Genomic DNA, 14,493 nt, shown 5'->3' on the forward strand with positions numbered 1-14,493 from the left:
ATCGAGCGATCGGACAAATGATATGTCGATGTCAATTCGATGAGTTTTGATCTTCGCCCTACACAGTGAGGTAAAATTTCACATCTATAATTTATCTCTTCTGACATAATTAAAGGTACGAGTACTGGGAGCCACACAAGACCGGTCATCCCAAGATACACTTGGATATTTTATCTAGACAATTAAATATATATATATATATTAATGTTTTTTATATTATATTAATATAAATATATAAAATAAAATATTAATCTAAACAAGATTTTAGAAAATAAAGCCCTCCCCCTCCGGGTGTATTATTATCAATATATCATGTTAATGACTTGATTGCTTGTTAATATTAGCTTCATTGACTTTGTGGGAAATGCATGCATTTAATGAAAGCTCCATTTAGAGTATTAATTAAAGTTAACAAAAATGCTATTTACCTAAGCAATTGTAATTTTTTCTTCTTCTTTTTTTTGTGATATTAAGTGTTAGATGTATTATATTTTATATATTCATGAATCAATGTAAATATATATAATAATATATTAATATAAAGAATAATATTAAATTGACACTTAATTTTATTATCATTAAAAAAATGTTAAAAGTAAATTTATAAATAATAATATTATTTAGAGGCAACAGTAACACCACCCATCTCAAAGTCCAGTCCCCCACCCTCAATAAGCGAGGGGCAGTTGTCTTCCTAAATGCATGCATGGGGTTGTTATGTTGGCTGGCTGACGCGAACGAGAGGGCGGACGTGAGGTTGGTTGGTTGGTGTGTGGCCGGCCCCAACCCCAACCCCAACCCCCAAGAAAGCAAATGTTGACTGGGGTTGGCCACCCCATCCTGAGTGATGACGTCAGCACCATGGGGACTACTCTTCATTCCAAGAAGGAAGAAGACGATCAAATTTTTTTACTTTCGGAGGACAAAGTGTGAGTGGAATGAAGATGGGAAGATAGATACAGCAGACAGCAAACCAGAGAAGCAGTCGCCCACAAATGGCCTCTCCTCTCTCGCTTCATCATCTCTCTCATCCAGCAAACACCACTACTTGATCTTCTTCCACTAGTTGAACCCATGAAGCCGCCGCCGCCGCCGCCGCTAACGTCAGTCTCTTCCTTCATTTTCCGACCCCCAAAAGCCAACCACAAATCGCCATTGCAGACGCTCGTTTCCTACTTTCTCACTCTCGATTCGGCCCCATCGCAGACCCCGCCGTCGCCCCAATCCAAGCCACCCAAACCCATCGCCAACAATAGCTTTTATGGCCCAGCATTAGACAAATCTGCCCGAAGAAGGTGGTTTTCAACTGGGCCATCGGACCCTGGTGAAATTGCTGTTGCATCTACGCCATTGGAGGGCTCTCCCCCAATCGATGCGGGCTCTTCGATTCGGAAACCAATAAGCTTGTGGCCTGGAATGTACAATTCGCCTGTTACCAATGCTTTGTGGGAAGCGAGATCAAGCATTTTCGAGAACCTGTCCGATGTTCCAACGGATGCCCCTTCAGAGAGTGAATTGATCACGAAAACCCCTTCACAGAGTAGGACAAGCATTCTCTATAAATTCTCGACTGACTATGTACTTAGAGAGCAGTACAGGAACCCCTGGAATAGGATCAGGATGGGCAAATTGCTTGAAGATCTTGATGCTCTGGCTGGAACTATATCATACAAGGTAATATGGCTTTTTAAATTCTTAATTATGAATGATTAAGATTTGGCAATTCTTGATGCTTTTTTCAGTTCAATTCTAAACTTTTTTGGATCAAATTTGGGTTGATAGATAATTTCTTAGATATCCTGGATTAATGTTTGGGTGCTGTTACTGCCAAAGTGTTGTGTTGCCTATAGATATATAATTGCGCTCTTTATCAACTTTTGGCAATTAGCTGCACTGCTGAAATGTTTCTATGTTTTTTTCAAGCGCTTCTATTTTATAAGCACTGCTTTGTTAGGATAACTTCTCAAATTCTATTTTGATAGAAATAGAATCTCTTAGACAAAATCCAATTTGATTGTGAATGGGGACTGAGATATAGGTATAGGGGTCCTAGTCCAATTATGAATATTGCATAAAATAGGCATTCCCGGTTCAGTTGTTGCTGGACCACATCTCGAGATTAACTGTCTCTGGAGTTTGGCCAACTAGTTATCTAAAAGTTGTGTTCCAAGTGCTTCATAGTTAAATAACTATGTCATCGGAGTTTCACCAACCAGTTATCTAGAGGCTGTGTGTTCCAAGTGTTTCATAGTCAGATAATTGTGTCGTCAGAGTTTAGCCAACCAGTTATCTAGGCTTGCGATGTTGCAAGGGTTTTTCAGTTTGTTCATCCAAAAACTGGGTTATTAAGGGATTGCAGTTCCTCCATACAAAAACCATGTTTAGTGGGTTATCCTGTTGTTGTGAGATCATGGATATAGGCATTAAGCCGAACCACGTCAAAATTTTTTGTATCTTATTTTCTCTTGATTTCAGTATTTGACCGTGCTTGATCCAATCCTAACAAAGTGCTATCAAAGCTATCTAACAGTTTTCGATACAATCATTTTGCAAAATCTGTCAAAACTCATTAGAATTAGCTTTAGAATTGACTTGGCCATTCTTGTTCTCATAGATCTCTTGGAACACCTGGGATTCTGTTTTTAACCTGCTTTTCGTTAGGCTCCATGTTTAGTAGGATGTTAATTCATGAAGACTGCATTCCAGTTGCCACTTTTATATAAGTCTCTTCTGGAGAAGTAGAACTGACTGCTATGTAGTTGTAGAACATTTCCTTTTTCTTAGCTCACAAGCTAACTGTAAGGTTGGAAGGAATTTCATTTAGTTTAGTACTGCTACAACTCTTATTTTCTATGCAAAATCATCGTGGATCCATAATTAAATTAAAGCATATTTGGATTATACCTTTGTGTACAAGCACTGTTGCAACAATGATGGAACAGCAAGACCAGTGCTATTAGTCACTGCTTCTGTGGATAAAATGGTTCTCAAGAAATCAATCCGTGTTGACACTGATCTAAGATTAGCTGGTGCTGTTACATGGGTTGGGCGCTCATCCATGGAAATTCAACTAGAGGTGACTCAATCAAGTGAAGGTACTCCTGATGTAATCATTCTTTCTCTTATTTCCTCTCCCTTGGTAACTTTATGAGTTTTGTTTTGTTTGCATGTTTGGTTTAGCATGATTTTCAGGTTGAATCAGGTTATGCACTGTCTTGGTATGGTGATAATGTGGTCGGTATACTGTTTCTAACTTCCTGCTGGAAGCTTTTGGTAGGGCAGAGCAACTGTACATGGTTGACCATTTTAGTGAACTCTATTAAATGTGTAAGCTTTTGGATGTTTGCTTTAACATGTACCAAGTAAGCATGTATGTATGTTCAAGGCATTCTTCTTAAAATTTAATTAAACAAGAGCTGCTTATATGATTTGAAGTTGCCTTAGTAAAAGAGGAAAATAATTTATATTTCCCAACTAGTTATATTTGTTTTATTCATGCTGTGATCTTTGCTGAAACAGCATAGGGTTTACCTTGGGTAATGTCCTTGTTTAATAGTTGCTTGATGGTAAAAATGCACTTGTTGGATAACTTGTGTAGAGCTTTCTAAATCATGCTATTGTTTATTCAACACATTGCCAAAGTTCTGCTACTACCTTTGTTTTATGTCTGTGCTTAAGTGCATGCAATTCTTTTGCAGGCACATCCAATCCTTTAGATTCGGTAGCTCTTGTAGCAAACTTCACATTTGTTGCTCGGGACTCAAAGACTGGAATTTCAGCCCTTGTTAACAAAATATTACCAGAAACGGAAAGAGAAAAAATTCTCTGGGAAGAAGCAGAAGAAAGGAACAAGACAAGGAAACAAAAAAAAGGGCAACATAAAAAGCAGGTCAAGGATGGTGAAGCAGATAGGCTGAAAGAATTGCTTGCTGAAGGGAGGATATTCTGTGACATGCCAGCTTTGGCAGATAGAGATAGCATTCTCATAAGGGACACTAGCCATGAGAACTCTTTGATTTGCCAGCCACAGCAAAGAAACATTCATGGTCGGATTTTTGGTGGATTTTTAATGCGGAGAGCATTTGAACTGGCTTTTGCAACTGCTTATGCTTTTGCTGGCAGTGCACCACGCTTTGTCGAACTTGATCATGTGGATTTCTTAAGACCTGTGAGTACCCTATTATTACTTTAGCTTTAGTATATTAACTGTGGTTACTACCTGTATGATAGTTACTGCTAAAAATTGCATATCAAAGAAAGTATAGAATGAAATCTTAATTTTCTCACCTGTTAGTTCAAGCTTTGATGGCCTACCTGTTTTTTAATGGAAAGTTTAAAGAACTGCAGGCTTGCAACCCTAAAAAAGAGCAGGGAAGCAATCAGGCAGAGATCTAGATTGCACTGAAAGCAATTCAAATCACTCATCTTGGCTTTAAATATCTTGCTTTTGTGTTCTGGCTAAATTTTCTTTTAAATTTCTTTTGGTCTATACATTCTCTATGGATACTAGTGTACTCTTAGCCATCAACCACCAGTGTGGTTCCATGTATGGAACGTGAGCATGTCTCCCAAACGTAACAGGGGTGGCTTGTATGAACTGCTTTGGAAATATGCTAGTAAATCAGCTGAAGCTTGCCTTGTAACTGCTTTTTTGACCTTGCACATGATATCATATTCTACAAGTGAAAGTAGCCATCAAATTAGCCTTCCAGATAAAAGCCAGGAGGGTGACGAGAAACTTGAGAGGGGCGCATTCTGTTGCTAGGGGGATATGAATATCTGTCTTCTGTCCCCTGAATAACTTGACTAGTGTAGTACACTAGATGCTCCACACCCTCTATCTCTAAGCCAAAAGAGGCTCAATTGATCAGGAAACAGAAGAAATGTACAAAAGTAGAGGGTTACTACTGGTCTAAGTTGGTGTCATTGTCAAGGGTGAGGCCAAGGCAGGTTTAACGTTGTCAAAAACGCACATAAAAATATTCCCTTAACTCATGCTTTACGCCTTTCATAAAAAAGAACTGTAAGTTTGGTGATCTCTTTCATTGAGGGTATGAATCTTATGAGGTAGGATGTTCAACCCTAGAAATTTTGAAGCTATTCTTGATTCATTGATCAGGGCATTTTCAGATTCCTGCTAACTTAGTTGGATCAGGGTTAGTTCCATATTCGGTGTAGCACGCATTCAAGAAATTTCCTTGCCCTGAAGACACACTTAAAGGGTCCTAACCGAGGTTGTATATTCTACCACATTCAAAAATCTTCCACAATACCTTCAGGTGAGTTGAGTCCTCCTTGGGGTCCTAACCAAATCATCAATATTGAATTCCAACAAGTATTTGTTCGTAAGCACCCTCAGCATTCTTGAGCTAAAACAATGTGACAATGTAGAAAAGTTTCCCATTGGAGTGTGAAATGCTGTCTTTGGAGCCATCTTCATCTGTTCCTGTTCATTGAGGTCATCCATGAAAGAGAACATCAATGGAGTCAAATATAGTGTCAATGTTTGGAAGCAAAAACAACATCCTTTTGGGCATGATTTATTCAGGTTTTGGAAATGTATTTAGTCTCAGATCTGGTCATTTTTCTTCACCACTAGTACTATGCTGGCAAGCCAAGTGGGATGCTAAGTTGATTTGATAAGTCATGCGCCTATTAGCCTGATCACCTCTTTTCTTTTTATTTTTCTTTTTTGTTGAAGCAATGAACTCTGACTGAGGGATCCAACCCAGGCATCTTCTACTCCTTGATAACGGAAAACAAGGATCTCTGGTCACTTGAAGGCAAGTCCTTACATATAAAGATGTACAGGTCCTATTTGGCTATTTCTGAGGTCAAGGTCCATCTTGTAGGCATTTAGATGAATGCTGGATTTTTGTAGATCTTATGTTTCCTACATCTCATTTTCCTCTTATCACCTTTGGTTTTGGCTTAAAAATGGCAAGGTGAAGCATCGAGGGTCTCATTCAGGTTTTTCAAGGGAGTTTGTTGCCATCTCCTCAAATTCTGCTGTCTCAACCTCAGGTTGAGGGTCAGCCCTCAGGAGTGAAGATGCTAACCCTGAACACCATTATAAGCTATAAACAACTTTATCATGTGACCTTCAGTATCTAGAAACTTGAGGCAACATTGATTGATCTTCTACAGGAGTTGTTTGCTCTTCTCTTTCCTGCTTCTATTTAGAAGGAAACATGGGGCTTTCTCATGTATCTCCCCTTACTTAGGTATTGGGATCCCGTGAGGGGGAGGAAGAGGCCCATTATCATCTATACCATTGCAAAACAGTGCATCTCCCATATATCAAGAAAGGGATGGAAGATTTTGATCATTGCTTTCTGAAACAGGTTTGCAGAAACAAACTCTGCACTAGGACCCTCTTATCTAAAATGGTCCAATGTATAGAGAATGTAACTTAAAACATTACGCGTACTTAATGAAACTGATCCCGATAGGTTTATGAGCAGGAATAGCCCCAATTTGCAAGTGAATTTGTTTGTCTAATGAAACCAATTTAGCCTAGCCCAGTGCATGGTTACAGGATTATAATGTTCACTATTCATATGCAGGTGGATGTTGGGAATTTCCTCCGGCTCAAGTCTTGTGTTCTGTACACGGAGCTTGAGAACCCGACTCGCCCTCTCATTAATGTCGAAGTTGTAGCACACGTTACTCGACCTGAATACCGATCCAGCGAGGTAATCACCCAATCAAACACTTCATCTCTGAAGCTATGCAACTTTGTGTAAATGTGTTTGTCATTTGATCATCCCATGGATTGGGACAAAAAAAGAATCCCCTTTGCCCTCTTTTTGTGGTTGTTAACTATAAAGTGAAGAGAAAAATCATCCAAAATAACTGGAGAGCTGTGGATCAATTGTTAACCGATCTGCCATGGCGTAGTTCTACTTCTATTTGTTGATTTTGACTTGCATATGTTGTGCAATTTGAACAGGTATCCAACAAGTTTTATTTCACATTTACGATCCGTCCAGAGGATGTGAAAAATGAGCAGAGGATCCGAACTGTTGTTCCTGCCACGGAAGAGGAAGCGAGGCGGGTCATCGAGCGTATGGATGCTGAGGGCTTGTAGATGACTAATTCATATAGCCGACCCCAACTAGTGAAAATAAGGCTTAATCTCAATTTGAGTGAATGAAAATTTGAATACAAATAGACTCAAGATCAAAGTTTTAAGCCTCTGAAGAGCGGGCTCCAAATAACACCAAAGGGAACCCTTTTCCTTGGAAATTAATTAATTAATTGATGCTGATGTTTGTTAATTGATTTCTTTATTATTATTTTACTATGGTACTAGATGTAACTATTTAGAGAAGCTGCTGTCATTTGGTTTTAATAATGAGAGATTGTTGATCCGGTTGAAATTGTGGTAACTGGATCCAATTATCTCCTCGACAATGATTGTCAATTGACAAATAGGACGATCAAAAGTCTTAATCTCCCCACATGTTTTACATGACTTGCTGACAAATTTCATTTCCATAATACAGGTGGCCCATGGATAGTACCCTACAAAAGAACTGTCCAAATTTGAAAATGGAATTATTAGGGGCAAGACTCTTTCCCTTCCCCTTCTCTTGATAATCCGGCCTGCCAAGTGAGGCTATGGCGGTGGCCTCTTCTTATGCTACCATCTGGGGACCATTGCGCCCAAAGGGTATTGGCTACTTAATATTCATCTAGCAAATTTGTGCATTTATTTACCTGTTATTCGTGATCTTGGGACCATCGTGCCCACCAAAGGGTATTATTGGCTACGTAATATTCTGATCCAGCAAATTTGTGCATTTACATACTATTCGAGATTTGGGGACTATTAGGCCCAAAGGGTATTGGCTATATATATATATATATTTCTCATTGATTGCAAAAACAGAAAAAAGGGAACAATCCTTCCCCCATCCATCATAGAGTATGGGTTGGTTTCAAACATCTTGGTGTAATTATTTTGCAGACAAAATGAACATACAAAAGAAGGCATATGAACAAAAAGGGAGGGATGAGGGGCTGTTTCTAATCCTGATCAGCAAATCCTTCCTTAAACCCAGTACTAATTAGATTTTTACAAGCCAACTTCGGCCCATTCACCCATCCTAACCATGGCCATCCTGATCTGTTTGATTATGTTTCCTATATATTACATAACAAGGGGATCAAACTATTCCAAAACTTGTACACAAATGCATGTAAAAAAGCAGCAGAGAGATGAGAGAGACCAGCAGCATGATCATCCAAACCTCATTTCTTCAACACTTTTAAGAAGATGATGATGAGTTCTCGTCATCAGACGAACCGAAATGCGGCTGGCTAACCAATCCAGGAAAAACAGGTGGTTGGTTTGGATTTACCGGCAGTGGGAACTGACGAATGGGGCTGACGGTGCGTCGCTCGTTGATCTTCCCCACTTCCTTGCAGACCTGATCAAGAATCGACAGAAAGTCCCTCACCACCGTGAAGATCCGAAAACGATGAGCCTCTTCCTTGGCGGAGTCACCATGGAAGTACTTGGTTATTTCTGTCACCAGAGAGATGGCAACCCTCTCCCCTTCTTCTATCTTTCCGATCTCTGCTTCTGCCTTCTTCAAGAACTCGTTCATTGACTCGGAAAATTTCTGGGTGGTGGAGATGGTCTCCACCGCCGCAGCTTCTCCATTTAATTTCGACACTTCCCTGATCTTGTCTATCCCTTTCGCTAGTTTTGTCACTTCGTTGCTAAGCACGTCTGCGTCCATGGCAGCGGCCTTCTTCACGTTGGTGAGCTCGCCGCTCAAGCCAGAAACAACTTGTAGGCCGAGCTTCCGGAATTCAATCTCATCCTGCAAGCTGGATTGATGATTTATATCGGTTGTTGGACTTTGATTGGCACCAGCAAGACGAGAACCTTCAGCTCTGCTGATTTCCTGTACAACAAAATGTAAAAGAGTGGTTTTCCCATCGGTGCCCTTAACATCCACAAGCTTGAGAAGTGTGTCGAGTTTGAAGGCATGGGCATCCCCACGGTTAGTTCCAACATTCATTCGGTTCCCCGCTTTTAGTACAGCTTCTAGAAGCTTCAGGAACATTTTGCTTTTCCTCAGTTCTTCACTAGCAGCCTGCAAGGAAAAATATAATTCAAGTCTCTGAAAAATGACCAGGCAATGGTACCTATCGACACTGCGATCGTAGAGTCCCGTCACAGGAGGTTGGTAATGCTCCAGGTTAACAAATAGCTCTGCCAATGGAGTGCAAATTTATTTTGGTTTCTTCTTTATTGCCAACTATTATTAGCAGACAAGTACTTGTGTAAAAAGCAAAACCACTATATTTTCAAGAAGACAAAGATTGTGTTTATTGTGGCCTTGACCTACAGCTTTATGTCTTGCGTTATAAAAACATTATTCCAAGCATGTCCAAACATGTATCAAGTTTTATTCAAGTTGTTTTTTTGTTGGCATTCATGCTTCTTGTAGTTGGAGAATGGGTGCTTAATATCTTGGGCAGCAACCCTTCGATACGAAAATTTATTTGTATGAAGAAATACTTACTGTATCATTGTTATCATCAAAAGCCCTAATGATAAAAGCAGCAAATTGTCAAATTTAATCTACTACACTGTACTACTTGCTAGACTTCATATTTAGGAACAGGTGATTGGTTAACATCCATAGGTATATTTGGCTGACTAGTGCAACAAGCTGAATGCTCCGATCCCATTAGAAACTTTATGCAAATCCAACATAGAAAGAGGACAACTGAAGAATTGTTGAGTCAATTTGATTAGCGAGAACAAACAATACATTTAGAAATAATTAAAAGTGAACCAAACCATGCCAGGAACTATAGATCGAACCCCTCCCCAACCCGGGAAAAGGGGCTGTTGGAGCTGCAAACAGGATTTAAATTTTCATGGTCGTTTCATACCAATCAACTTTCAATTGATGGAATGCATTTTTAATGGAAAAACACCAGGAGGCCGGCAAGGGGAGTCCAGATTCCCGCATCCCCCCGCCCCACATCCCCAGGAAAAAAATAAAAGAAGAAAGGAAAACCACTTGGCAACGATATGCCGGTTTGAAGAAGTAACTTCCAGTGGCTTTATAAATAGTTATGTATGTTGGATATTTTGACATAGTAAGCTTCCATTGGACCAAGCCTTTTCTTTACAAAGCAAGATAATAAGTTGTTGACCATCTCCAATGTTTTTTCTTTTTTATTTTTCTCTTAAAATGTGTCATTTCTTTCTTTTTGTGATCAAAAGGAAATAGAGAAGTTTTAGCTTTCCCCCAAGAAAGAAATCATTGTTCACGTTACATTATTTAATGACACCACTGTGCTAACACTTATTCCCTACTTTAGATTAGCCTCCCAAAGAACTAATTCTTGGCTCCTCCTGTATCTTATAAATGATGAGATAAAAATTAAATCACTATTGAATATAAACAATTAATAGTCAATGGTGCATCTGATAATAATGAATATGACAATAAAGATTGCATAGCCCATCGAAATCAAAACGACAAGGAAAAATTTACCTCCAGGGTTTCAAATGATCTTTTGAGATAATCAACTTCTGAGTCAAAATTGGCCACGTAAAGCATTGCATCCACCCTCTGAAATGCAAACGGTATATCAAGCACCGCTTTGAGAAATTTCTCGGCAGGGCCCAGCTTGAAAGGTGATTCATCTCTGAACTCCTTGAGTTTCCGTTCTTCCTCCTTGGTTGGAGCCATCTTTAATAAACTTTCAAGAAGCTCCGTGCCCAGGTTGTCAGCACTACCTGTTACAAGTAAAGTTCAGAAACAGATAAGTGCACCCGTTTCAATTACAAAAACAGCTTCTTCAACAAAACTACGACATAGCTATCCTTCCTTGTTTCTCTTCTTGTGCATGTGCCATTTTTGGGGGGATCGGGTTAACAACTGCTAAAAAGATTAGGCAAAATTTCCAGCATCCACCGATGAAAAATGCCACTTAGCAATGTGGACCAGATAAAAACAAGTGTTGCTAAAATATTCAGCAACTCTCAAGGTGATTGCTAGCAATGTCAGCAAAACACACTCCCGAGTACAAACTAGCACAGAGATATACGATTTCTTCACGAGAAGACAAGGATGAGTTGGGCATTTCATTTTAAAACAGAATACATGTCCAACTGATGTGCTATTTCAAACTGTCATTGCTAGATGAGGTTAAATCTGACATAATCAGCACATTCATCTATAAGTCACATTTTTCAACTAAAAACTAATTCTAAATTTCTAACCAACTTCCGAATTCGAATGGTCTTCTTCCATTACTAAAATATTTCAATGCAAAACCATTGTGAGGCATTAGTAGTTCAAGTACTTGCTCTGTTAGCAACAGGGACATAGTTTGAGGCGACCATGTAGGATATCTCTGGAAAGGATACTTCTAAAAAGAGCTCGTCATCTTCATTGCCACAATTCTTAATTTCTCTCCAATTAATTCAATCAACTTCATTAATAACTTTTGAAGTGAGTTGAGAACCCTACCCGTGAAAAATAAAAATTTGCTAATTGTACAAACACTTGGAGCCTCCAACTAACTCACAAAAGCAATCAGTTACCTTCCAAAAGGGCTTCACAGACTTCATCTATTGTCACATTGAGCGCTCTCAATAAAATTGCAATGTTTTGGGACTTCTTTGGATCGAGTACTCGATTCTCTTGATTCGCCATTGGTGGAACCCTTTGCCAGGCACTCTCCTTCACAGTAGAACTCGAAGAATTTACAGTGAACAATGTCTCGATCATCTCCTCATTTAACCTTCAATCATATCAACATTCGACAAAATTAATAATAACTTCCCATATAAAGATGGTGCTGACGCTTTATCTTGTCATTCCCACGCTAGAGGGTTGCATCAAGAATGGCATCCGCATAAGATTTCGCCACATTCTTTTGCAAGGATTTGTATTCTCAAGGTAACTTTTAGAAATTAATTCATGATGTGACATCGACCCTAACTTGGTTAAGATAAGATGCAATTAACAATGACGATGATGACGAACCTAAATTGGTTAAGATAAGATGCAATTAACGATGATGATGATGACGACGATGATAACGATGACAAAAATCTTACTGGAAGGAGCTGGATTTGAGTTGATCCCACACCATTGCCCGGTCAGAGCTTGCTCTGACCTTATCCCAATGCAAAGGCTTCAACTTCGGCTTCGGAGCTTCCTCAGTTTTCACCAAAGTTTCCATCTTCTTCCCTTTCTCACTCCCCGAATCCGAACCCGGCTCGGGGTTCTGCGACGCAGCCGGTCTAGACGGCGTTACAAGAACCGGCGGCCCGAACGGAATTTCCCAGAACCTCGGCGGTGGAGGTGGCGGTGGCGGAGGCAACTTAGCTGCGACCCGTGCCGGTACGGGCGGCGGCAGCCGAGACGGAGCCGGGAAACTGACGGCCGAGTCGGGCGACTTCGATCTCAAGCTTCTGGGGCTTAAATCCAAACTGCTAGACGTGGAATTCGCCGGAGAACCAGAATTGGAAGATGGGTACGAAGCCGACCTCGAATTCGGGCCTAGAGGCACGAAATTCTCTTTGGGCGGGGGCGGAGACCCTCTGGGAGAGAAGAACTCGTCGTTATCATCCTCCACATCGTCGTCGGCGGGAGAACCCCGCCGGAGATTCTGGCGTGGCAGCGGCGGAAGCGGATGGAGCTCCGGCGAGCCCAGCCTTTCGTAGCTAAGCATCGAGGAGGCGCCGGGAGAGCTCGAGTTCGTCGCTTTGTGACTCTCCCTTTCCTCCTCACTGATTCCTCTCAGAGTTCCGAGGTAAAGAAACTCCGAGCCGGCACCGGAGACGTTGCGGGGCGGCTTGTGGCCGCCGTCGGAGGGGGCGGCATCGGGCGGGACCAGGCGGAGGCTGTCGGTTCTGGAGACTTTGTGGTGGGAGAAAGAGCGGCGGCTGTTGTGGTGGAGCAGGAAGGCGGCAACGGCGGTGATGAGGGCGGCGGAGAGAAGGGAGAGTGAGACTGCGACGGCAACGAGCTTCCTAGAGATGGGTTTGGAATGCGAGGTATCGGGGAGGACGAGGGAGGAGATGTTGGCCGGGAACGTGGCGAGGGAACCGGCCGGCGGCGGCGGTGGCGGCGAGAGGTAGGAGAATGGGAAAAACGGGTTCTGTTTGGAGGGCGGCGAGAGGGAGGAGAATGGGTATTTGGGCTGAGACGGCGGCAGAAGGGGCGGTTGGGTGGTCGGAGCCGGAGAGGAATCCACCGGAAAGAATGGCTGGTGGAGGATCCGGCGACCGGCGGAGGAAGAGATGAAGGAGAAGAAGAAGAAGAAGATGGAGAAGAAGGCAATGTAAGACGGCATTTTGATGGGGAAAAAAAAAAACTGGTTTTCCTTCAACTTGAAATGGAAGGACTTGGGATTGAATGAATGAGGAAGAATGGTGTCCAGACCAGAGAGAGAGAGAGAGAGTGGTAGCTGAGAGAGAATAGGAGGAAGAAGAAGATGAAAGGGACAAGAGTGGGACTGTAGACAACAGGGCAAGGTCAGGAAGGAGGCGGGTGAGAGAGGAAGGTGGCGTGGTAAATGGCTGTAAATTCAATCGATTTCTTCATTTAATAGAATGGAATATGAAGAATATGATGAAGATGGAGGACGAAGACGATGAGGACGAAGACGACGGGGACTTTGAGCAGAGCAGAGCAGAGAGAGAGAGAAGTTAAAAATCTCTGACAGAGAGAGCCAGAGACACAGACAGGGACAGGGAGGTGGAGAGATGTTTTGCCATTGGGATTTGCATTTTATTTCTTTTTCAATAAAAATAAAATTAAATATTTCAAAATTTCTATTAAATTATTTATTAAAAATAATTAAAATACATTAAAAATTATACGAAATTGGAGAGTATATGTTATTTTTATCCCTAAAATTTTAAATAAATTTATTTTTTTAAATAAATTTATCTATATAATTTCCATAACTTCTTTTTAATTAGTTATTAGATAAATTTAATAAAAAATACTTTTATCTATAATATTTTTTAAATTTTTTTACATTATATTAGTTAATAAACACTACTCAAATATATTTATATTAATATAAAATATTAGTAAAAATATTTTACTTAAATATCTAAATAAGATTATGCTATGATATTCATTTAAGTCCTTTTCATAATATTTTTGTAAGAGATTATTATATTCTTATAGTAGAATAATTTATGCATTATAAGTATCAATTATACAAATGTAAATATTTATATATAGACTTATGATCGAAATGAAATGATTACAATATTTGAAATAATTCTCACATTTGAGTTTTGTATTTGCTCGACCATTCATTGATTAAGCATAATTTGTATTATGTTCTGATCATTTTGCGTTTAATATATTTGTTGACAAGTGTATAGAGCAACAGTCGTTTTAAGATTTTAAATTTTTTAATGAAATACGTAATCAGAGAAATAGTTGAGTTATAGAGAAAGAGGAATTTGAGGAGACGCAATCGAAG

The 14,493-nt window shown here is 40.2% G+C and overlaps 2 protein-coding genes across 2 annotated transcripts; one reads left to right on the forward strand and one right to left on the reverse strand.

The window, feature by feature from the left end:
• The first annotated feature begins 627 nt into the window (after positions 1-627).
• LOC127788316 (acyl-coenzyme A thioesterase 2, chloroplastic-like) lies at positions 628-7,466 on the forward strand. The gene is made up of 5 exons (XM_052316458.1): positions 628-1,674; positions 2,918-3,095; positions 3,699-4,168; positions 6,567-6,695; positions 6,953-7,466. The coding sequence occupies exons 1-5, from the start codon at positions 1,075-1,077 to the stop codon at positions 7,088-7,090; spliced, it is 1,515 nt and encodes a 504-aa protein (XP_052172418.1). The 5' UTR covers positions 628-1,074; the 3' UTR covers positions 7,091-7,466.
• A 560-nt stretch (positions 7,467-8,026) lies between these two features.
• On the reverse strand, positions 8,027-13,744 carry LOC127788598 (formin-like protein 2). The gene is made up of 4 exons (XM_052317067.1): positions 12,104-13,744; positions 11,585-11,784; positions 10,530-10,774; positions 8,027-9,110 (listed from the first exon to the last, which is right to left on the reverse strand). Exons 1-4 carry the CDS (start codon positions 13,342-13,344, stop codon positions 8,274-8,276), a joined length of 2,523 nt encoding a protein of 840 aa, XP_052173027.1. The 5' UTR covers positions 13,345-13,744; the 3' UTR covers positions 8,027-8,273.
• Positions 13,745-14,493: the final 749 nt, after the last annotated feature.

This window comes from Diospyros lotus, chromosome 13 (genome assembly GCF_014633365.1).
Source record: "Diospyros lotus cultivar Yz01 chromosome 13, ASM1463336v1, whole genome shotgun sequence".
Classification (NCBI taxonomy): domain Eukaryota; kingdom Viridiplantae; phylum Streptophyta; class Magnoliopsida; order Ericales; family Ebenaceae; genus Diospyros; species Diospyros lotus.

What these genes read in the sequence shown, in the direction of transcription:
- LOC127788316 (XM_052316458.1), top strand. Translation starts at nt 1,075, where the DNA reads ATGAAGCCGCCGCCGCCGCCGCCGCTAACGTCAGTCTCTTCCTTCATT. An exon ending in CTGGAACTATATCATACAAG is followed by an intron (nt 1,675 to 2,917) that starts GTAATATGGCTT and finishes TTTGTGTACAAG; the next exon opens with CACTGTTGCAACAATGATGG. An exon ending in ATGTGGATTTCTTAAGACCT is followed by an intron (nt 4,169 to 6,566) that starts GTGAGTACCCTA and finishes ATTCATATGCAG; the next exon opens with GTGGATGTTGGGAATTTCCT.
- LOC127788598 (XM_052317067.1), bottom strand. Translation starts at nt 13,344, where the DNA reads ATGCCGTCTTACATTGCCTTCTTCTCCATCTTCTTCTTCTTCTTCTCC. An exon ending in CTGTGAAGCCCTTTTGGAAG is followed by an intron (nt 10,775 to 11,584) that starts GTAACTGATTGC and finishes TACTTGTAACAG; the next exon opens with GTAGTGCTGACAACCTGGGC. An exon ending in GATCATTTGAAACCCTGGAG is followed by an intron (nt 9,111 to 10,529) that starts GTAAATTTTTCC and finishes TTTTCCTTGCAG; the next exon opens with GCTGCTAGTGAAGAACTGAG.